Source organism: Crocodylus siamensis, chromosome 1 (genome assembly GCF_052110815.1).
Source record: "Crocodylus siamensis isolate JL-2025a chromosome 1, ASM5211081v1, whole genome shotgun sequence".
In the NCBI taxonomy this organism is placed as follows: Eukaryota; Metazoa; Chordata; order Crocodylia; family Crocodylidae; genus Crocodylus; species Crocodylus siamensis.
Genome location: NC_143395.1, coordinates 314,708,224 through 314,731,254, shown reverse-complemented (window position 1 = coordinate 314,731,254; position 23,031 = coordinate 314,708,224). Strand labels below are relative to the sequence as shown.

The window sequence follows — 23,031 nt, the reverse complement described above, 5'->3', positions numbered from 1 at the left end:
TCAGTTAGCAGCCTGGCATTGCCAAACCATGCTTTGGGCTGGGCAGGACTTCTTCACTCAGGGCTCTTCGGGAATCCCCTGGTGGCATTGACCTGGAGTCTGGGGTATTTTGCCCTGTAATCCCATCCTAATCAGTAAGTATTTTGTCACACAATCCCATCCTAATCTAATCCTCATTGAGGGCTCTCTACTTCATGCAGGACATTATTTTAGATATTAATTAGTAAACATACATAGCTGATGAAATTCTCGCTCTTTGGAATGTGTAATTCATGAATAACAAGCTTTTATTAGGGATCGATTAGCTTTGAAAAAGGAACTGGGACTAAGGAACCCGGACTAAGGAACCAATGAGATACCTTTGTGCCAGCCAAGGATTTTTTCAGGTGTCCGTAAGAAGCCCCTTCCATTGGGGCTAACAGAAGCGCTTGCCCCAACACCCCTGAGCGGTTACTCCTGGGATAGAGGTGGTATCTTTTATTAGGCTACCTAGACAGTTGCAAACACATTTCTTTGCTTTTTAAATTCCTTTTTGGAGCGATCTAGTTGGTCTAATAAAAGCTGACACCTCTACCCCAACAGTTGTGTCTGCCTACGTCTTTGGAGCAATGCTGCTATAACCAACATCCCTGAGCTGTTACAACCGTATCCGAAAGCCCGTGCCCCGTGCCCCAGTATCTGTGTGTACCTGAGGGCCTGTCCAGGACGGCAAGAGGGTTTGTGGGTTGCGGTGTCCGGTAGTCAAAACCCCCCGCAAGGAGACTTTGACAATTTTGTGGATGGAATAAAATGTGTTTTTTACTCTGTGGTTCGCCTTGGTGTTGGGAAGGGCCCCGCTCTCGTGGCTGCCTCGGTCCAAATCCTCCTCAGCAGGGAGAGATCGGGTGCCCTCAGCGTGGTCAGCCCCTCACCCCCATGCCCCGGACGGAGGTGGAAGGGCGCGCGATGCCTCGCTGTACGGAGACCCGGTGGGGGCAGAATGAGGCGGGCAGACACCAGCGGGCCGCACGCGTGCTCAGAGCACGCAGGCAAAGGCGAGGGGTTCAGCCTCGGGACTACACTTCCCAGTGGGCAGCGCGGCGCCGCCGGGCCAGCGCAAGCGCAGTGACCCCGCGGTGGGCGGGATTCCACGGGGCAGGGGCGGGGTAAAGCGCGGTGCGGGCTAGGGCGGTGTCGAGTTGTGGAGCGGAGGGGGGAGGGGCCGTGGGGGCGGGGCTCCCAGCTTGCCTGCAGGCCCGACGCCCCCGTGGGGCTTGCTTGGTTGCTGTGGAGATTGGGAGCTTTGGGGGCTGTCCGGGGTGAGTGAGATTTGGCTCTTCAGGGCTGTGCATTGGGTCCCAGGCACCGTCCGGCGTGGGGGTGGGGATAGGGGTAGGCATGGGGGTGGACATAGGAGGTAGAGGTGAGGAAACAGTAGGAGTGGGCATGGGGGGGGGGGATGTTGGAGTGTATTTTCCTATTCGATTATAACCCCAGAAAGATCTTGAGTCATCCCTGGCTGATTCCCAGTAGCCCCCAGTAATCTGGCATGGCTCTCTTTCCTCCTCCCAGAAGCTTTTTATGCCCTCTTCCTGTTTACGAACAGGCATGTCTGTCATCAGAGCATCAGACCTGCCATTGCTTGGTCAGAGTGCAGCTCTGTCTTGCCCAGTGTCACTACTGCAGTAAGTGGATGCTGCAAGGGAGAGTGAGCTGGGTCTGAACAGGGTTTTTTTCCCCACTCTTCCTCTCTCACTTGCCGACTCCAGCATTTAAGGTCTACACAGTTTTGATCCAGGGGCGGTGCCTGTGGCTCCCTCGTCAATAGCAAACATCCAAGTTCATAAGCAGGCTTTTTCTGACTGTGAAGTAAATATATTCCATCATTTCCCAGAGATTCCATCTCTGAAAAGAAAAAAACTAAGGAAGAGCAATGGGAGTCCAAGGACTTTGGAAACTGCTGGAGTGTGCAGGAAGACCAATAAACCCAGAAACACTGGAAGGAAAAATTCTTGCTGTTGGTATCCTTAAAGCCCAGTGTTGATATACGTAGGTTGTAAAGAGCAATATTTTAAGCAGTTCATTTGATTTGCTGTTGTTTTCTGTTTAATATTAAATCATGACAGATGTATGTATTGTTTTGACAGGTGACTGTATGTACATACAGACATACATATTTTGTTTTGTATGGAGACCCAAAATACATTTGTATATGTGCATATAAACCTCTCTTTCCCCCCCCCCCCCCCCCCGCCGCAATGATTGTCATCAAGGTCAAATAGATTTTACCTCTAAGCTGGTAAACTTTCGTGACAGTCTTGTCAGCCTCTATTAAATGGCCTCCAGATTTCTGTTTTTAGGATTTAACATGCATTTTGAATCAGCTCAAGAGTCATTTATTGTTACTGGTGCATTTGTCTTGTTATAAGATGTGGGTTTATCTGTCCTGTTCTGAGAAGAAGAAAATGTGCCCTCATTTAAGTCCAGTAAAATAATTCAAAGCAGGTATGATGCTGCTCTCATCTTGGCTTACTGAAGTTTTATGAGTAGAAAAATTAACTAGCAAAGGGTGCTTTAACAAGCTTGTTCGGTAAATTTTGCAGAGTTAAATGTTTCAGTTATGTGAGAGACTACATCCTGCACATCTGGGTGCAGAAATCCAGGGCACGGATCCTGCATGTTGTGGGGAGATGAGTGACAGCTGCATTACCCCTGCACTGTTGATGCCACCACCATTTGTCCTACTGCTGGGTCCAGATCTAGACTGAAAGGCTCCTTGAGGTCTGGATATGGCCCGTAAGGAGTTCTGCAGTCTGGATCCAGTGTGGAGCATGCCGGTAAGGTAGGCATTCTTGGTACAAAGCATAATTGTTGACCTTTTCAAACATGAGCCAAAAGGTAACAGTTTTGTTTATGACAGAAGTTGCATAGAGCAGGAATCTGGACTGAGAAATAATAAGAACATTGGAAAAGCTGCAGAAAATGAGGATGTGTTTTTTCAGAATTAAAACTCTTGTCAGCATTCTGAGCATTTTATTTTTAGTGTGTGTGTCACTGGAACTAATTAATAATCCATAGTTACCTTGGTGGATTATCTTTAAGGATTATTAGTTATAAATGAAGGTACTGTGGGATAATGATAACTGTCTGTTCTTGGTTTTTAGATTTGAGACGTCTCATGTCATAAATCCCTCACGTAAATGACAGCTGGTAGGATTCTGTGTTACATAAATGCATTGATGTAGACAATGTTGAAACTTGCTTGGACTAAAACAGGCAAATAAGTGGAAAATCAATTCAAAGTTCCTTGCTAATGTGAATGAAAGCTGTTAGACTTCATTTATTTGCACGAACAATAGAAGTGGTAATTTTGGCTGCATTGCGCCTTCATTGCTACTCCTTGGTGTGGGCAATGCTAAGAATTTCCTTCCCAGCTTTACAGAGCCTTGGATAATCTGGCATTCACATAAATCTAGTTATTTGATCTTGGAGCAGTAGACAGGATTTAGATCTAAATAAATCAAGAGCATAGAGTGGTCAACATCAATTAAATGAGCCTGTAAGATGGCACTTTTGTTTTCTCTTAACCATCCTTTCAGATATTAGTATTTGGTTGAACCAAGCAGTAAAAGGATCCAGGGATCGTCATGGGAATCCCGTACAAAATGCTCACCTTCTCACTTTGTTCCATCGACTTTGCAAACTGTTGTTTTTTCGAATTCGTCCTGTCTTTGTTTTTGATGGAGAAGCACCATTACTGAAGAGGCAAACCTTGGTTTGTACTTTTTAAAATAGTTTTATGTCATCTTTGTAAAATATATGCTTATATGAAAAACAGGATGGAAATTTGTTGTAAGAAATTTTCAAGAGGAGGTGCCGTCTCCTACACCAATGTGAGATACTAAATTAAGTTCTCCCCTTTAGTTATGCTCAATCTCTGGCCTGTGGCACTGTCATCCAGCCTGCATTGCAGCCCAAGGGAAGGACCTTTGGGAGTCTGTAGGGTCCAAAGGTATATTGCTGTTTTAGCAGACTGACCATGTGGGAGAGGAGAAAAGTTTAGCAGCTTCTGAGTTCGAAGTGGGGATTTTGCCTTCATAAAGGCTGTAGAGTTAGGATGTATAACTATAAATGAATAATTTAGCTTCTAGCATTTATGAAAGCATGATATGAAACATGTGTCCATTAATGCAAGAAAAATGAAACTATTTAAAAGGAAATATGTCTTCCATGCCACCTTTGTTTACAGAATAATTCGTTGGAGGAGTATCTTCAGTTAACAAGGAACATGATTTTAATGAAACACTGCGGTTCTCATTTATATGGTTCTCACTTGCAGGCTAAACGAAGACAAAGAAAGGATATAGCAGTCAGTGATTCGAAGAAAACTGCAGACAAGCTCTTGAAAACTCTTCTGAAAAGACAAGCTATCAAAACTGCTTTAACAGGCAAAAGGCAAGAGCAGAAATAGTTCCCCACCCCTTGTTATTTCTTCATGATTTGTAAGGTTTTTGTTTAAGCATTAATCATGGCTTAAACTTTTTCTTAAGCAATGAAGCATTGCCAAGTATTACACAAGTTCGAAGAGAAGAAATTGATGATATGTATGCTCTACCTTCCTTACCAGAAGAAGAAAAGAATAGGTAAGCAAACTCTGAAGTTTAGCTCTGTCTACTACAGTAAAACCCACTATTCAAAGATTTTGAAATCATTTTAAAGTTTTAAGTATGCGTGCTATAATTTAATGCTCATGAAAGTGGTTGGGCTAATAAACTGAAGAATTCAGTCTCTAGTGTTATCTATGGGAGAGTAACTGATATAGGCAGTACAGGAAAGCTTATTTTAAATTTGCCTCCGCTTGGTTTGAAGTGACCTCTGTTGATGAAAGGGTTGGTTCAGTCTCCATGCCTATCCAGTTTTCAGCTCCTTCTTTGTTAATATAACTAGCAGAAGTGAGGTGTTCTTTATATGGCTGAATTTTGTTTTAGATATTTTTTAAAGGAGTAGTATGAAGCCCCTGTTAGATCTTTTTTTTTTTTTTAGGTCACAGTTGACCTGGTTCTTATTTGACTGAAAGATATGTCATTTTCTCTGTTATGATGATCACGATCTTATTCTGTTCCTGTCCTTTTTTTTTTTATTATTATTGGCTTCAACTGAGATAATATATTATATTTCTGTTTGCAAGCAGACTGTAGGGTAAGGCTCCTCTGCTTATCTTCAAAAATTGGATTTGTTCCTATGGAGGAAAAACAATACGCCTTCCTTATTTGTCATTTTCTTTCCTTCCTTCTGTAATTTTAGTTCGGAGGAGGAAGATGAAAAAGAGTGGGAAGAAAGAATGAGTCAAAAACAAATATTGCAGGTAACTACATTTTAATGGCCTTGTACTTGTGAAAAAGTTCAAAATGATTGAGATCTGTTCCACTTAATTTACTAATACCCAAATAGCATTGTCTGTCTAAGGAATGAATGATTAAAATTTTGCATTTCGCTAACCAGAAAATGTTGAAATACATATTATATTAGTGGAGAACTACAGACTTAGTGTGCCCAGATTTTATATGTTTCATGAGCTTTAAAAAAAGGTAATGTTATACAACCTGGAAGAAACTTAAATATTTGTATTTTTGGTGTCTGTTTTTCAGCAAATAAATTATGTGAAGATACTGGAATTCTTCCAGTCTTAATTTCAAATGTTTTCACCTGATTGTTTTCCTTTAGTCTTAATTTCCTTTCTCCCATAAGCAGATGTTGCCTGTCTGACTTTCAAATCACTTTTAAAATCCATCCCTTCAAACAATTCCTCTTTCCTTTCCCGCTTTGAATAATTTTCATGCCCTTCCGTTCTCCCTGTATGCTGCGTATGCTAGTCTAGACTTTCAAGCATTTAGGACAGAGTGGTTGTGTCTGCACATGTTTAATGAGGACTAGCCTATTTTACTGTGCATTAAAGCGGCACATAAAAAAGTGCTGTTACACTGATTTGCAGAAAATAGGCTACTGTGCATTAAACATCACCTAAAAATGATGTGCGTTTGCTACTATGCATTAGTGCAGCCTAATGTACATTTATTTAGTACCTTACACTGGAGGTACTAAATTTAATACGCATTAAGAAAAGTGTATTAATGCATATGTAGATGCTTCCAGTGTGGGGTTTACCTATGTTCTTGTACATACAGCTGTACTTATGTGCTCAGTGTAAGCAGTGTAGCTTCATCTGGGCATAGGTTTCTGTTTTCAGGATTGGAATTGTGAGCACTTTTACATTTGCTCCAATGCATTCTGATTTAGCATTCATGAGAGCAAACTTGATGAATTGTTAAATGAACTGTTCTAATCAGAAAGCTCCATCATGCTGCAGCATCTCATGTATTTAGCATCCCCGCATTTAAAATGGCAGCGGGGGTGCTTTAAGCTTGTCGATTGAGCTTTAGTTAAAGCCCCCTTTTTTGAAATGTGGGACTCGGCATGTCAAAAAGGCAATGGGAGCACTTTAGTTAAAGTTCCATTGAATGAACTTTAGTTAACATGCCCCCACTGCCTTTCTGAAATGCAGGATGCTGAATATACAAGATGCTGTGGGAGTCTTTTAATTAAAGCAGCTCCCAAGAACTGCTGTAATTAAAATGCTTCTCTCCCTGGAGCACATGTATAGGTGCTGTGTGTGTCCAATGTAGTTAATGTTTTCATAAACCTAATATTCATAGAAACTTCACAGAATTTTAGTAGTTTCACATAATTAACTTGTATTAACAGCACAATTTTTTAAAAGCAATTGGCTATAAGTATTTCTTATAGCTCTAATGTTATGCAACCTTTGAAAGAGTTAGAAACATTGTGGCAATAAAAGATTTCCAGGACTGGGAAACTGTTCCAACTAGTTTCCCTGGACTTGTGAAGAAAAAAGACAAGAATGATATTTTATTTTTAAAGTAAATGTTTTTTATATATAATACAACATATTCAACAGCTATGCTTTTAATTGATCATATATAAACTTATGTTGAAAAACTTACTTACATTTTTTATTTTTCACAAACAGATCCCATGCTTCCTTTCATCTCCGTTCTTGTATAGGAAACAATAGAAGAATACAAACAAAAAAAGAATTGCCTCATGTCAGCAAAGTGTATTTCTGAATGCAATTATTAAAAGTTTTCTTCCATCCAGTAACCAAAGATAACAGTGCTAATCAGATCATCCTTTTTAGTCAAACATACTAAATAGTCTCCCAGAATCCAAAAGAAGAAAAGGATTTTCCTGAAGACATGAAAATCAGAATCACTGTACATGAAAGATTGTTTTTTGGAATATATACCAAATATATGTTGTTTTTTTACAGAAATCTTGACTCAAAAATTTTCCCTCTATATCTGTGTACAATATCAAATAATTTCAGTATTTGCCTTTGTCAGGTTAAAAGTCTATCAAGACTATCAAGAAGTTTCCCGTCCTAATATAATTTGATATATATGATAACAGTTGGGCTTTCATGTTAACTTTTGCTTTGATAGACCTAACTACTGTATGTGTCACTGCATTTGCTTTTGAATAACACTGTATATGTGAGTTGTCATGGTGAAATGAGTATATGCGTCTTGTAATTTTACTTCTAATAGGAAGAATTCTTCGCAAATCCTCATTCTGTAGATATTGAATCAGAAGACTTCAGCACCCTGCCACCAGAAGTAAAACATGAAATTTTAACTGACATGAAGGAGTTTACAAAGCGAAGAAGAACGCTATTTGAGGCAATGCCTGAGGTAAAAGTTTAATTTTTATACTCCATTAGGATAGAAACTAGCCATTAGTGCAGATGAGCAATGCATTAGTATCTTATATAAAGTACCCCTTATTCCTAGAGCCATAAAAGGGTAATGGTTTCCAACAGATCTGCTCCCTTTTATTTCAGAGTCACCCATTCACTTCTAAAATTGTAGAGCCAAGACAGTTTTGCAAGAGTAGACAGATTTTATTGTGGTTTGTGCATCATTACCAGGGTTATTTGATGAATTACTATTTTTAGAAACTTCTTACTGGCAAAGATAGAGCACTGGTTAACTTCCATGCTTCCAGGTTGCCTGTAGAGCTGGCAGTTTGGAAACTACCTCCATATTCATAAAGCAGGTGAACGTGATGCATAAGTTGAGACACAAACAATATTGAACCCTGTGGCTGCATCCAAACAAGAGGGATTTTTTTGTTTGTTTGTGTTTTTTGACCCCTGGATACCCACAGGTCAAAAAAACCCGTGCAAAAAAAAAAGCAGAGCTGTGCATGTGGGGGCAACGTGAACAGCTCAGAACTGGAGCCTGGCCTGCCGGAGCTGTTCTACAGCTGCTGGCCAGGCTCTGAGCAGAAGGATCACTGCTGATGCAACCCCAGGAGGCCCCCAGGTCCCATGTAAGGCTGCTGAGGCTAGCTCAGTGCTGGCCCCAGCCTCCCCTACCCCAGCTGGGGTAACCTGCTGCGCTTAAGAGCACACATGGCACAGGTGTTCCCCAAGGCCAGCTAGCAGCAGCACAAGGTGCTCTGCTGCTAGTTGTCCCTAGGGAACCAAATGTCCACACTCATCTGGATGTGGCCTATAGGGCCATTGTTAGAATCCAGTTTCGGAGTCCAGGATTATTTTAAAGCACAATAGGTGTTGTTTTACAAGGCAGCTTACGTTGAAACTCGCAGCACTGTCTGCCATAATAGGCAACTGCTTGAAATAACCCACTTTTTCTTTCATATTTGCTTTTGAGCTTGGGACTGTCTTTTGGCAAATGCTTTTTTTTCTGGTCATGTAAAAGCTCCCTCAGTGCATTTGAGCAATGGTCTAAACCTTTCTTGTCAAATAATATTTGTCAGTTTTGTATTGAATTAAATTAACACAAGAATATCATTATTAGTCGGGTATGCTGCAGTCAGCAGCAGGATGTGCTGGAAAGTGATGAAAAACAACAACAGTGTTTTGCAACTCTGTCCCAGAATGCAACAAACAGGCTTGCTCAAAAATGGATTGGTTGCATTGTATTTATATGTATGTGATTTTAATTTTTAATCTCATCTTCTTAAGGAGTCCACTGACTTCTCACAGTACCAACTTAAAGGCTTGCTCAAAAAAAGCAGCCTCAATCGGCACATAGAACATGTGGAAAAAGAGATGAGTCAGCAGCACTCGGGTGAAATCCAAACCCAATATGAAAATGAAGGGGGCTTTGTGAAAGAAGTGGAAACTAAGAGAGTAGTCTCTGAAGATACTTCTCACTACATCCTGATCAAAGGTTTTACAATGTTAATTAACTTCTTGAAACCTCTGTGTGAAAAATGCTGTCTTTGATGTTTTTGCTGGTTGGGCTGTGGGAAAATTTCAAGCGTATGAGATCAGAGCTTGTTCCTCAGGAATGTATACTTAATACTTTATGTAGAGTAAGCTGTAACGGTCACCATTAATTGCATCAAAATAGGATTGTACAAGACTGGCTTGTTGACATTAGCTTACTATATTTAACGTCCTTATTTTTTTAAAAAGGTTATCTATGAAACTATAGCAGTCTTTGTTTTCATTTTCAGGTATTCAAACAAAGGAAGATGCTAGTAAAGACTTAGAAACTCCTTCTGGGCATTCTTCACGTACTGAACCTAATAAAATATTTAAAGAAATGCAAACTGATGTAAAGCCATCTTCATGTGAGAAGTTAGAGAAGGAGAGCATTGGAGTCGCAGCACCACCTTCTCCCCGAACTTTGTTTGCAATCCAGGCAGCTATACTCGAAAGCAGTTCAGAAGAGGAGCCAGAGGAAGAAAATAAAAGGCAGCTAAATGTGTCCCAAACCTATCTCTGTTCTAAAACAGATGAAGGCAGTATATCGCCAAGGACACTCCATGCTATTCAGAAAGCTCTGAGCGATGGTGGTGATGATTCAAGAACAGTTATTCCCACTAGTGGTGATGGAGCACAAATGGAAAGGTCAGAGGTGAAGGAACTTCTTATTAGTAGTTCAGATGAGGAAGATGAGATTTCTAAAGTAAAGGAAGGGAGTGAACTGCTACCTTTACCTACAGTTCATTCAGCAAATACAGTAATTCTGCCAGGTAATGAAGTAGACCAAAGAAGTCATGGGTTAGAGAAGAATCAGATTGCAGCCAAAGGCATGAGCACAACTGATGTTAAAAATGACTCCTCCAAAAATACTAGAATAAATGAAAAAAAAGAAATAGAACACGCTTCAAAAATGGGTGTAAGTTCCTTGCAAGATGAGAGTGTGAACCTTTGCTTACAGAAACCAGTAGGTTTCCAAATACAGACTATGTCAGTAGCTACAACTAATTTGGAAAATATAGACTTTTCCAAAAGTGGGGAATCTGAAGATTTACACAAGATGATTCCACAAGCAGTGAAGAATCTATCTGAGGTACAGCATGAACTGAAACTTATCCCAGAGGTATCAAGGTCAAAGGAGGAAAAAGATGAAGGAAAATTGCAACCTGAAGAAAGTGATTCTGATGGTATGTGTTGTTTAAATACTAGTTTTGGCATAGTGGTCAAGGTTCCAGTTAGAATTAGGGCCCCACTGTGTTAAGTACTGAACAGGTATGTAAGAAAACAAAGTCCCTGCCCTGAAAAGGTTATGATCTTTTAGTATAATGAACATGCTTTAAAATATCTGTTACATAATGCCTTGTGGGTTTTTTTTGGTTTTTTTTTTTAATAAATATTTGCTAATATCTCTTGGATAATAGTAAATGTGTAGCCTCTTGTAAACAGGAAAACCCTGTTTTTGTGTGCCAGGCGATTTTTTTTTTTTTATATGCGAATTTTATATGTTAATTTTAAGGAGAAAAAATATTCACTCGCTAATATGAAGTGAGAGGTATTGATCCAGTTATTTCTTCTTATCTAACTCATTTTTCTTAAGAATGGTTGTCAGTCTCTCTCAGTAGTGGGTATTTCATAGGTTCTTTTCCAGTTTGTCTAGATCGTGCTTTAAAAAAATTAGGAAAATGATATATTGGTGAGCAGCCACTTAGTTGTTTTCACCCCATGAGTCACAGTGCTTCTGAGAGTGATGACACCATGGGCTCACCTGTCTGCTGCACCTGGCTCCCTCCCTGCAGGGGTGAGAGAATTATGTGACAGGAGAGCAAGGAAGTATAAGCTCAGCTACTTTGGAAACTGAGTTTTAGGTGGAATCTGGAAGGCAGTTGTTGCTTTTTCATACGTAACACGCTGAGGTTCAGTGGCAAGTGTATGGCTTGTTTTGGAGCTACTCTTCTCTTTGTACATGCTGAACTAATCAGGTGTAACTAATAAATTGTTCCCTTTCTCTTGTGTAAGTGAAGGGGGAAATATGCTTCTATTTTTCTTTCCCCTAAAGTAAATCTAGTAAATTCATAATATGATCAGATACTTCAGATCTTTCTTCATGGTAGGGATATTTTAGTCAACACTTATTTTTGAGCTGTCTTATTTTTTCTACATAATAATAGATTTCAAACTGCCATTTTGTGTGCTAATTTTTCTCTTCTGTATGCTGCTGTTACATACTGGCACAATACCATTGCCCAACTGAAAAAACACAGCTTCATATATGAAGTAATGAATAGTTTCTTCTGCATTTGAACCAACTTCAGTAAAACACCCCAGAGATGCTAGCAGGTGTGAGATGGTAAGATTGATGTTATCACATGAATCAGAATCTGCTGCTCTCACTGTGATTTCATTATATCTGGACTATAAAGATATATCTTAAGGGTTTCTGATGGAATTATTTCATCAGAGCCTATGTATCCTGAATCCATTTAATGTCGTACCAGAAGGGAACTGAAGGGGAAAACCACCTGTATATATGTGTGTGAACACATACACGTACTCATGGATACATATTCCCTCCCAACCCCCACTTTCTCTTTCCCCTATTCCAAAATAATCAAAAACTGCTTTAATGTAAAGGCCGTTTAATGTTATATATGCCCTCTTAATAGCTTCAGGTTTCCTGAAACAACACAGATTTTTTGTTTAGTTTAATAGCTGTACTACTTTTATACTTATGTCACCATTAAACCTGAAGACTCTCTACTAAATGTAGGGAAAAAAACACATTCATCAACAATTCAAAACAGCAGTATTAAAAATTGAATGCTGAATTGAACGGGCAAAAAGACCAATACAGATACTTCAAAGAGAAATTCTCAATTGATCTACATAAGCATTCAAGCAAAATTACAAAATTCATTGCTATCAGTGTAAGCTAGTTCTGACAGATAATGTTTAATTCTGTTTGCACAGGGCATAACGTTCTTGGAAGGGAGGCAAAAAGTAAAGGTACTTGCAGAAACCGTGAGAAAATACTGCTAGAGAAAAACCCAAACCCTGTCTAACGTGTAGGGCTGCCTAGTAGCACTCTGGAGCATAGATCTGGATTTGAGGGAAATAAAAACAAATGTACCTCTAGAATTTGTGTGCATGTCATAGAGTCCTGCCCTCCTCTGTGAGGAAGAAATCAAACTTCTTTTTTTTTCTTTTGCAGATAGCTTTATTGAAGTGGACAGTGAAAACAGTAAAGATGCTGAATGTCAAGGTGCTACATTAAGAACCCTGCACGCTTCTATTGAATATAGTGGGAAGCTAGCTGATGAACCAGCTTCTGTAAAAGAGAACAACAATGAGGAAGATGGTGCCATGGAGAACGTGCAGAAAGATTCTGAAGAAGTGCAGTTGTCTATTTCTCAGCTTCCTGAAACTAAAAAATATGCGGAAGATGCAGTGGATGAATGGCAAGATATTAGTTTGGTAAGGATTCTTTTGTTGGGTTGTACTGAACAAATACTAAAATAAGCTTCAGGAAATGTTTTCTTTCTGCAGGAAACTACTGAATGGAAACTGCAGCCAATCTGTTATGCACCACCATATGTATTACTGGCTTCTATTTTGTATCCATTTGTCTTTCTGAAAGCTACATAGCATATTGCACCTGATTTTTCTTTGAAAAATATTCTATTTTTAAAAATCAGGCCTAATATATTATGTAGCTTTCAAATAGAGAACCTATAATTGCAGGTGAAATAAATGTGATAAGCACTACTCACAAGCCTGTTCACATTTTTATGATGTGTTTCACTAAGGAGCTAAGAAAACCTAGAAGCATGTGTGAGTTATTGGAGCACTGACTCCTAGGGTAATTACGTCTGAAAGAATTATGTACATTTAGGCATTTAAGGCACTCTAGTAGTGGCATGTCCCAACTCTTGTTTCATTGTATTATGCAGGAAGAATTGGAGATCCTGGAAAACAACCTTTCTGTTGAACAAAACATGCTTCAGGCTGAAAAACAACAGCAGGAGCGCATTGCTGCTACCGTAACAGGACAGATGTTCTTGGAAAGTCAGGTAATGTTTGTTGAGGGCACTGGTACATTTAGAAAAAAAATTCACTTGCACTGCTTGGAAGGTCAAACATTGTGAGGTATTTTTCATAAAGTTTTTATAAAAAAACATTTTATATAATTATATGTCACTGTTTCATTCAGCCTACTTGGTAGACTACTGAAACAGGCACAGTTTTGTTTTTTTTTATTTTTTTTTTTATCTGAGATTCAAAATGCATGAAAATTAGGGGTGCGCCAATAAAGATTTTCTTGGCTGATACTGATAGCTGATTATTAACCAACAATATCAGCCAATGCCAATCTGATAACTGATTTACTAACATAAATGAACCTTTTTTTTTTTTCCCCATTTATTTATTTATTTTTTGTGGGGTACACTTCAGCAGCCTCTTGTGTCACATGTATCAGCATCCCATCACTTAAAATGGCGGTGGGGGCACTTGAACTAAAGCTCATTGAATGAGCTTTAGTTCAAGCGCTGCCACCACCATTTTTAAGCACGGGGATGCTTTTAAGTGGAACAGAGCTGAGTGGGGCGAGGGCGGATGTGGGCTGCCCACTGTGGGCTTGGCGCTCTGTTCTGCTGCCTTTGACCTGGGAGCCTCACGTTGGCCGTGCACCCCTGCTCACCTGGGCGGGCAGGGGGCATGCAGCTGGTATGGGATTCCCGAGGGAAAGAGGAGAGTAGAGAGCCCCAAGCCCACAGTGGGCAGCCTGCATCTGCCCTGCACACAAATGTAGGGGGGCACATACCTCCCCATGCCTCCCCCAGGGGGTATGCACAGTGGTGGGGAGCTGCTGCCCCCTCTCCTCCCCCATACCTCCTGATTGAGCTGCCTGTGGTTCTGTCCTATTTCTTGCCCTGGCCCTGGGTCCCATGCACTGCCCTGGTTGGGCTTCACTCCCAGCCCCTGCCCCACTCCCTCCCTCATCATGCAGGCCTCAGTCCACAACCCCCACACACCCGTTCTCTCCCTCATGCCCCTTCCCGTCCATAGACTTACCTGGAGGGAGCTGTTCTCTACGCTGCCTGGCTGCATTCCTGGCCATGTACATGCATGCAGCCACACACACGCACGTGGCGCCTCCTCCATCTTGCTCCCAGCAGCCCCAAGCAGGACCCCTTGCAAGCTAAAATGTTGCCTGCCTGCAAGAGGAAACCCAGCTTTCCTGAAGGAACCCAGGCATCCGGAGACCCTGGCCCCACAGGGGAGAGGGAACCTAGGTGTCCAGGACCCTGGCCAGAAGGCATAATTATCGGTAAACATTATCAGCTACAATGGTCCAAAAAAGCCAATAGCCAATAATGTCATTTCCGCTTTTATCAGTACCAATCCAATAGGCAACTGATACGTAGATGCACCATAAATGAAAATGAAAATCTTTTATACAATGAAGCAACTGCAGGTTGTGTCTAATGCTGTCTGAATTGATACATTTTAAACACTGTGCTGGTGAAGTATACTGTTTTTTGAAAAAAGCAAGAAGTGATTAGCTGAAGTTTAAAACATAGTAATTGCACTTGCATTTACCCTACAAGATTTACAAGCTCTCTCTGTTCATTATTATTTAAAAAAAATTATGATCATGTGAAGTCTTGCTGGTAGCTGATATGATTTGATTTTTTGTTTTGCTTTTAAAGTATTAGCTCTAGGCCTTGCTTACTGCAGACTTAGACTTTGTCCATGTTTTGTGGATATTTGGGCCTGAGCGTGTAGAAATCAAAACTCTCTCAAAATCATGACTTAAGTGGTCACAATGAAAATAAAGTTTTGTAATGTATCAATACTTTTTCCAAATGCAAAGCAGGAAAGGTTAAGCTGTCCTTTCAAGTTGAAGTATTAATACCTTTCTTACCTTTAGGAACTTCTTCGTCTGTTTGGCATTCCTTACATAGAAGCTCCAATGGAGGCAGAGGCTCAGTGTGCTGTTTTGGACCTTACCGATCAAACTTCTGGAACAATCACCGATGACAGTGATATTTGGCTGTTTGGGGCACGTCATGTTTATAAAAATTTCTTCAGTCAAAACAAGTATGTAGAATATTATCAGTATGTGGACTTTCAAAATCAACTAGGTAAGCCCAAGTATTTTGTGTGCTGGATACATTTGTTTTGATAAATAGCTTGGATCTGTTAAACTGTTACAATTATGACTTTTCTGGAAACAGTTCAGAAGCACAGGTAGCATCATTATTCAGTGTTGAGTCTAGTGTTAAATAATCTCTTTGAATTTATAGCATTTTTTGTGTCTTCAGCAAGGGGAGTGACCTAATTATGATAGTAATCCTGGCTACGTGTATGAAATACATGGCTGAGATCTCATAAAGGTCAATATAACTTTTTGTGAGAAAACAAAAAAGACTATGCGTGCCTCCAGATGAATATGGCCAGGTGGTATGTGGTGCTGCAAACACATTTGCAGCTCCATATACCACACAGTCAGGTGCTCTCCGCACTGCAAGGGCTCGCTGCCTGTGTGTATGCTACTCCATTTTTTTTCCCACTGCTCCATTTTTGAGGGTATTTTTTATATTCAGGAGTCAAAAAAACCTGTGTAGAAGGAAAAAAAAAAAAAGAGCAGCACACCTACAGGCAGCGCGTGCTACTGAAAAGCAGAGCCAGGCTGCCTGGAGCCATGTTGTGGCTGCCAGCCACACTCTGCCCAGCAGGATCACTGTTGTTGCAGCCCCAGGTAAGGCTGCTGGGGCCAGCATGGTGCTGGTCCCAACCTCACCTACGGCCCCCGGGTTAGCTTACCAAGCACCAATGTGCACGTGGCATGGGCATTCCCCAGGGAACTTTAATGTCCGCACTTGTCTGGATGCAGTCTATATGTCCTTTTAATTCAGTTTGTTTAAGCCTGTGTAAGTAGTGGTTTATTTTGAACATATGGAGAAATGCTCTGTTATGAGGGAATCTAGTGGGTTAACTCACTTTGTAGAAAGGTCTTTTATTACTAATTAAATAGGGATAAGCGTGTGGGTTTTTTTGTTTGTTTGTTTTTTTAATGGCTGATGTAGGAGCAATGATTGAAAAAAAAAATACTGGTTTAGCTAAAAGATGGGTTCATTGCAGCAGATAGCTAAATTTATTAAATATTTCCTCTTAGTGTCACTTAATGTGTTAGACCTGGGTGTGAAACATTGGCCTGCAGGCTATGGGTCTTCTGGTTGGGGTAGGGTGAGTGACTGCAGTATTAAAGGATTTCTGCTTAATTCCAGCCTTTGCTCAGCCTTTATTTGGGCAAAATTCCTACTGCAGAGAGTTTAGAAACTTGTTTTAACAAGGACAAGATTTAGGCTTTGAAATAGTTTGAATGTGCTGTTAAGCTAAATTTCATAATCATTTTATATACAGAACTTGAATGCCACTGCTGATATTTGCATCACCAGTAATGTGTTTGCACTGTTTCAGTATATGGTAGAGCAGGTGGTGACCTCGAGTCAGTGTTCCTTCCAAGCTTGTTCTTTTCCCTGTTGTTCAGTTAAGGTGCTCTTGTTGTCTGTGGGAAACTAAAACTTACATTCAGAGTGTAATATCTGGTTTATACAATCTGTCCTACAGGGTTAGATCGAAGCAGGCTAATTAATTTGGCCTACCTGCTTGGAAGCGATTACACTGAAGGGATCCCAAATGTTGGCTGTGTAACAGCAATGGAGATTTTAAATGAATTTCCTGGGCATGGAATGGAGCCTCTCTTAAAATTCACGTATGATGTCTTTTTGCCTTACTTTCTATGATGATTATACTCTGCATTAGCATATGTAATCCTTCTTGTGAGGGGGTGCAGGTTTATGGCAATAATTAACTCACTGTCCCCACTGTCTTGATTTAACAAGAGGGTACAAACAAGTTGGATTTATTTACACCCATAGTCATTGGAACAGCTAGCTGTAACCCAGTATGGAAACCTGATAACCGAATTATCCCTTTCAATAGTACAGTTTAAAACCCCAACTCCAGTGTCACAAGGAGCTCCACACTGCAGCTCCACTTTCCCACTTCCCTTCCTGCTAGCCCTCAAAGAAGCCTGGGGGCTGTAGTTCAACCTGTTATCCTCATAGTTCATCTCAGCACCCTGGGTCTGGTTTTCCTGGGCTTGGAGTGACCCCACCCTTTTCTGCTTAACCCTTGCAGTCCAGGGGTAGGAGTTGTACATATAAAGAAAGATGTGAATATAGGTAAGCAGGACAGATTACTAAAAAAAATAGGATTACATGTTAGAAATATGATCTCTAGTTCAAATTGTGTAAGTAAGATGATATTGTTGTGTAACAGTAAAATGCCTTCTTTTTTCAAAAATATAAATAAAACTGTTTCAAGGGTTCATTTCCGATCTGGACTCTGAACGAAACAGATTGTGTCCCCCTGAGTTTAAAAAAGGTGTGTGATAACTTGTTAGTAGAGAAAGGAGACTGAAGAACGGGGAATAGACTGCCTGAAAGAGAGACAGACAGACTAGGGAAGGACAAGTAAATTTGAACCTGGGAAGACGGATTAAATGGAGGTGTGACGAAGAGTCAGTAGCCAGTAAGACCCATTCTATTTCAGAGGCTAAAATAGAATTCCTGAATCTGCATTTTGTCAGCTGTTGCTTCAGAAGCTACTGGTGAAGGGTGGTTCTTCTTCCTTCCTAGTCCCTATTTAATGTAGATATAATAGCTTGTTGCTGGTGTCAGTCACGTAGTTCAAGAGTTAAGGTCTGTGTTTTGGATGTAAGTTTTCTGTTCTTGTTGATGACTCTGTCAGGTGGTCAGTGTGGTTCCACATAGTAGAATTTCTGTATTCATATTTTTCTGTAAAAAATCTGCTTTAAAAGAACATTAGGTTATCGATCAGGTCAGGCTCTCAAAAGTTAGACAAAGCTAGACTTAGGGTTGACTATGCAGCCTTAATTGTGACCCTGTTGTGCAGATGCATCAATACACAGTCATTAATAACATAAGCATGTGCTATTTTTTCTACAGAGCCTCTGCCTCTCTCAGCCCTTAGGGTGGGTTGTGCTTTGGGAATGAATCAGGGTTACATAATGAAGCACTCCATAAGCTGTATACTGTTTTGTTGCTGAATTGGAATGTGTAGTGAATGAAGCAGGGAACTACGGGGAGAGAAGATAGTTTTTTACTTTAGGCAGCTGAGCATTGTCCAAGTGAATTGAATTCTGTTCATCTCCATTTCACATAGTTCCAATGGGATACTGAACAAGTAATTGAAAACAAAATAGTCATAGTCTGTCCATCATTTCCTAGGTGCTCATTTTGAAGTCATTTGAGTCACACTTGCAGAATTATCAGGCACCTGCAACTGAAGCTGTAGGGAGCTATATATGGAACATTTTTGTAGCATTGAACGTGCAGAGTACTCTGAAAAATCAGATCTTAAGTGTACCAGCTTGGGCATTCAGAATTAGCTGACACTTTTGACAATCTTAATTTAAATCTCTCTGTGCATCAGTTCCTCAACTAAGTTCTTCAGCTATAAAACAGGGATAATTAAGCCTTCCTGCCTTCCCCAGCATTGTTAGAGTAAGCTTGTTGGTATTTTTAAAAAGTGTTTCTATTAAAACCTATCAAGAAATTGTATTGCAGGTTTTGGATGGTGTGCAACTAATTGCAAGGGGCCACACATTGAATGATAACTTATATAGCAAGAAATGTTGAGTAGTTCTTCATTCACTCAGCACCATCCATCTTGATTGCTCAGTGAAGGGGGGGTTCTGTTCAAGTAACTGATACTCAAATAATTTACATTTTTAAGCATATGCACAAAGGGCTTAGCTTAATAGTATGCAGGAAGCTTTAATTTGGACATTAACTAATTTTTGAATGCTTGATTTTTGTAATCTTAATTTTCTATATGTAACATATGTACACTTATGATTAGATTGCATTTTCAGCTGTTCATATTATATATGTAATTTTCCTTCCAACTTTTAGAAGTCTTCTGGTATGAGGGCAGGGATCAGCATTTCCTTCAAAGCATTTGCACTGAATGGTTTAACCCATCGGTGATAAGCAGAGATGTTACTAGAAGGAATTAAATTAGTAAGTAGGATGACTTCCACATTTTCTAATAAATTTATTTATAAATCCATAGTACATTATGCCAGAGCCAAATTTATAAAAACTTATGGAGGTCTGCTTAGAAGTGGTCAAACCTCAAGTAAGTATAATCATGACGTATTAATTAGAGAGCAGGGAGAGGAGTCAGATTTTGCTTCAAAAGTCATTCAAAAATCTTTTGCATGCAGAACACTGTCTTCCTAAGCCACCCTGTTAGCCCATTACCCTTCCATATAGTTAAAATTCTTGAACCATTTTTGTTATTGTGCTATTTCTGTTATAGTGTCAGGAATCTGGTTGAATGTATTTGTCTGAATCGGTTAATGATCAAAGACCGCCTTGACCCACTTGTGGCATGCTGCTGTCTTTTTGTCCTGTGTTGTTATATCATACCTTTATTTGTCTGGAAATAGGTAGTGTCCAAGGTGTTCTTGGCAGGCACAAACTGAAATGAGCTTGATTACTCTTGGCATTCTAATTGCATTTTAAATAGACTTGAATATCTCTCTCCTCCTATACTTTCAGTGAGTGGTGGACTGAAGCTCAGAAGAACAAGAAAATAAGACCCAATCCACATGATACCAAAGTAAAGAAAAAATTACGGCTGCTGCAGCTTTTTTCTGGCTTCCCAAATCCAGCAGTCGCAGAAGCTTATTGGAAACCTGTGGTGGATGAAAGAAAAGGATCATTTATCTGGGGAAGGCCTGATGTAGAAGAAATCAGAGAATATCTTTTAACTGTCACCTCTGACAAACTGTGGAAAAGTTGGTTTGATTAAAAAAACACAAAACAAAAAATGTGTCAGACTAGTTAGCAAAGTCAGTAATGGAGAATCAAATTTGCTTTTGTCTCATTTGTGTGAGGTGTGACCTTCCAGCCTGTGAAATTTACTTGTGGAGGTGATGTGAAAAGGATTTTACCTCCCAGCTGAAAACTGGAAGGAGAATCAGTGATGCATTCAATGTTTACTTAGCATCCCTTGCAGTAATATGCAGATTATAGCTAATTTTCTGTCTTAAAAAAGTGAAGCCTCTGATTTTATGTACATATAAATATTAGGGTTTTTATGGTTCATATGTTTTATAACAATATTGTGTACATAACCAGAAAACTTTTTCATTAGCTTGAGATGCTCGGTAATAGGAAAAAACCTATTCTGAAGACATTTTGGATAATATTGCAAATAGCTAAGTAGGACATGGATCCATCAGCCTTTTAATATTAATCTTTATGCTTACAGCACAAAATCTTTTTGATAGCTCTGTTCCCAGTGCTTTGTTACACAAGGAAGTTTCATTTTGCATGTTTAGCCTTTGTAAGAAATGTTACCATTTTTTTTTGTTGAACCTTAACTGCCTGCACATTCTGCCAGAATCATTTTGGCTGGACTAAAACAAAGACAGATGAAGTCTTGTTGCCCGTAGTAAAACAGCTGAACTCACAACAGGTAATCCATATTAGTGGTGCATTTTATTTTGCTTTAGCTAGTTGAAAGTGGCAGTATTTTAAAAATAGCCAATAAAGCCTTAACCAGAAGTGCATTATTTGCCAGCCTCTGGGTCAAATTCTGCTAATGCACCTCCTGCATTCCATAAGACCCATGGGTTTTTATGATTTGTAAGTCAGCAGAAAAAAGAGTCCATTTTTATATTGTTACAGTTAAAAGTAGATACAAGTCGCAGTTTAAAATAAAGAGCACTTATGGTGCCATCTCTTGGCTATTGTTTATGTTGTACAATTTGTGTGAAATGTGAGGCATCTGGTATAATTTTAAGGCTGTAAAATAGTAAATAATCTTTAAGAATCTGTTTCTTTTGTTTCAGTTCACAAGTTCCCTGTACAAAATTTATGTGTTTTACATACATGTGTCATCTGTTTCAGGAGGATAGCAGATCCATGAATGTATCTCAAATGTACTGATCACTTTTAAATCTATTCAGACATTTTTAATGATTTGTAATTGTGACTTTTTCCTAAGAAATACTGCAGTTAACCCTTAAAATACAGCAGTGAGTATTAAAGTAACTTGATCAAGTGGTAACAGTTTGTCCTGGTTTTGTACAAATGTAGAGCACAATTCAGTAAAGGAATCTTGTTGTATTAATACCGCTTCATTTGAAACTGTGTTCTTGAGAATATATGAGAACTCTACTTATATTAAATCATTGTTAATATCATTCAGTGTATTGTCATAAGAATGAACACAGTCGGCGCATCTACGCGAGTTGTCTAATTAGCTCTTCAGTAAAGTCACAGCATGTGGCCCTCTTAGGCACCAGTAAAATACCACTGTAGATTAGTACTGGTAAACACAAGATTATCCTACGATGACATTATTTAGTGTGCCGTACTGCATATACAGATACTGACGGAACTGGCTGGGGCATGAGGGTGCTTCACTGAGGGAGCTGCTTCCTGGCTAGGTCCACCCTGGAGCACCTTCATGCCCCTGTCAGCCCCTCCGCAGCATGTTGAACTGGGTCAGAGCAGCTCAAGGCTGGCAGGCTTATCAGCTGGGGGCTGCTCTGACCCAGCTCAATGTGCTGCAGTCCCAGGTACACATGTAAATGCGGCACCTGGGAACAATAAAATCCAGCGCAATCTACACCAGAGTTTATTCAGTCACATTAATAGTACATGTAAACACACCTAGTATTTATAAAATTTAAAGGGAATTTAGAGTCCTTGCCCATTTACATTTTTTAGACTATACTGTGATAGTTCTTACTCTTTAGAATCTTACTACTTGTGACTTAATATTGTATTTGATTATGCAGAAATTTCAGCTAGGTGTTTATATAATGGGGTTGGTAATGCCTATCACTGAAGAGTTAAAACTTTATCTTTTTAATTGTTTTGTTTTCGTAGACTCAACTTCGAATTGATTCATTCTTCAGGCTAGCACAACATGAAAAAAGGGCTATTAGGAGCCAGAGACTTTGTAGAGCTGTGACTTGTATGCAAAGAAAGGAAAAAGAAGAACAGGAGGAGGAAGTTCAAAAGGCTACTGCGGTTATGGAAGGAAAACTAAAACAACCTGAGAAAAGAAAAGAAAAGATGCCTATACAATGCACAAATGATCAAGGTACCACAGTGCAAAGCAAAAATGGAAAAAGGAAAAAAGTTTCAAAATCCAAAGAGGAGAATTTCTATGGAGGTGGTTTTGTTGGGAATGTACAACTCTCAGAATCATCCAGTGGGTCTTCAGTGGAGGAATTAGAAAATGAGGTTGTAAGTAAGAACAAAAGAAAGAAAACTGGTAAGGAGTCAAACATGAAGAAAAATGCTGCAAAACCAAAGCATAGTAAAGAGGAAGAGAACAGTAGTTCAAGTGGTGAGGATGGAAAAGAAGAAAACATAGTCATGGTGACTGCCAAATCTGTGTTTGAAGACAAAAAAAGAAAATTGCAGTGTGTGAGAGGAAGAAAAAAGGCCAAGTGCTAACCATGTATATGTTGTTTTATGATCATGTCTGACTTTAAATATCTAATGAATTTTCTGCTGGAAAAAATAAACCTAAATTATCTTCTGTTAGTTTTTGTTTTTATATTATATTAACTCTGTGACAAGAATAGGAGACAGACATCTTTATCATCTTGAACTACATTT

General features: G+C 39.6%; 1 protein-coding gene across 2 annotated transcripts; it reads left to right on the top strand.

The window, feature by feature from the left end:
• Positions 1-1,191: 1,191 nt before the first annotated feature.
• Positions 1,192-22,951, top strand: ERCC5 (ERCC excision repair 5, endonuclease). Of its 2 annotated transcripts, XM_090022456.1 has the most exons (16): positions 1,192-1,298; positions 1,874-2,000; positions 3,579-3,754; positions 4,319-4,434; positions 4,530-4,622; positions 5,284-5,344; positions 7,605-7,748; positions 9,047-9,254; positions 9,544-10,479; positions 12,501-12,763; positions 13,240-13,359; positions 15,222-15,435; positions 16,925-17,069; positions 19,948-20,150; positions 20,787-20,869; positions 22,291-22,951. In XM_090022456.1, exons 2-16 carry the CDS (start codon positions 1,913-1,915, stop codon positions 22,864-22,866), a joined length of 3,426 nt encoding a protein of 1,141 aa, XP_089878582.1. In that variant the 5' UTR covers positions 1,192-1,298; positions 1,874-1,912; the 3' UTR covers positions 22,867-22,951. The 2 variants fall into 2 exon arrangements, 1 of the variants encoding a protein (XP_089878582.1); XR_016438533.1 differs by lacking the exons at positions 20,787-20,869; positions 22,291-22,951 and adding an exon at positions 19,297-19,404 and having other exon boundaries at positions 19,948-20,086.
• Positions 22,952-23,031: the final 80 nt, after the last annotated feature.

What these genes read in the sequence shown, in the direction of transcription:
- ERCC5 (XM_090022456.1), top strand. Translation starts at nt 1,913, where the DNA reads ATGGGAGTCCAAGGACTTTGGAAACTGCTGGAGTGTGCAGGAAGACCA. An exon ending in CCAGAAGAAGAAAAGAATAG is followed by an intron (nt 4,623 to 5,283) that starts GTAAGCAAACTC and finishes CTGTAATTTTAG; the next exon opens with TTCGGAGGAGGAAGATGAAA. An exon ending in GGACTTTCAAAATCAACTAG is followed by an intron (nt 15,436 to 16,924) that starts GTAAGCCCAAGT and finishes TCTGTCCTACAG; the next exon opens with GGTTAGATCGAAGCAGGCTA.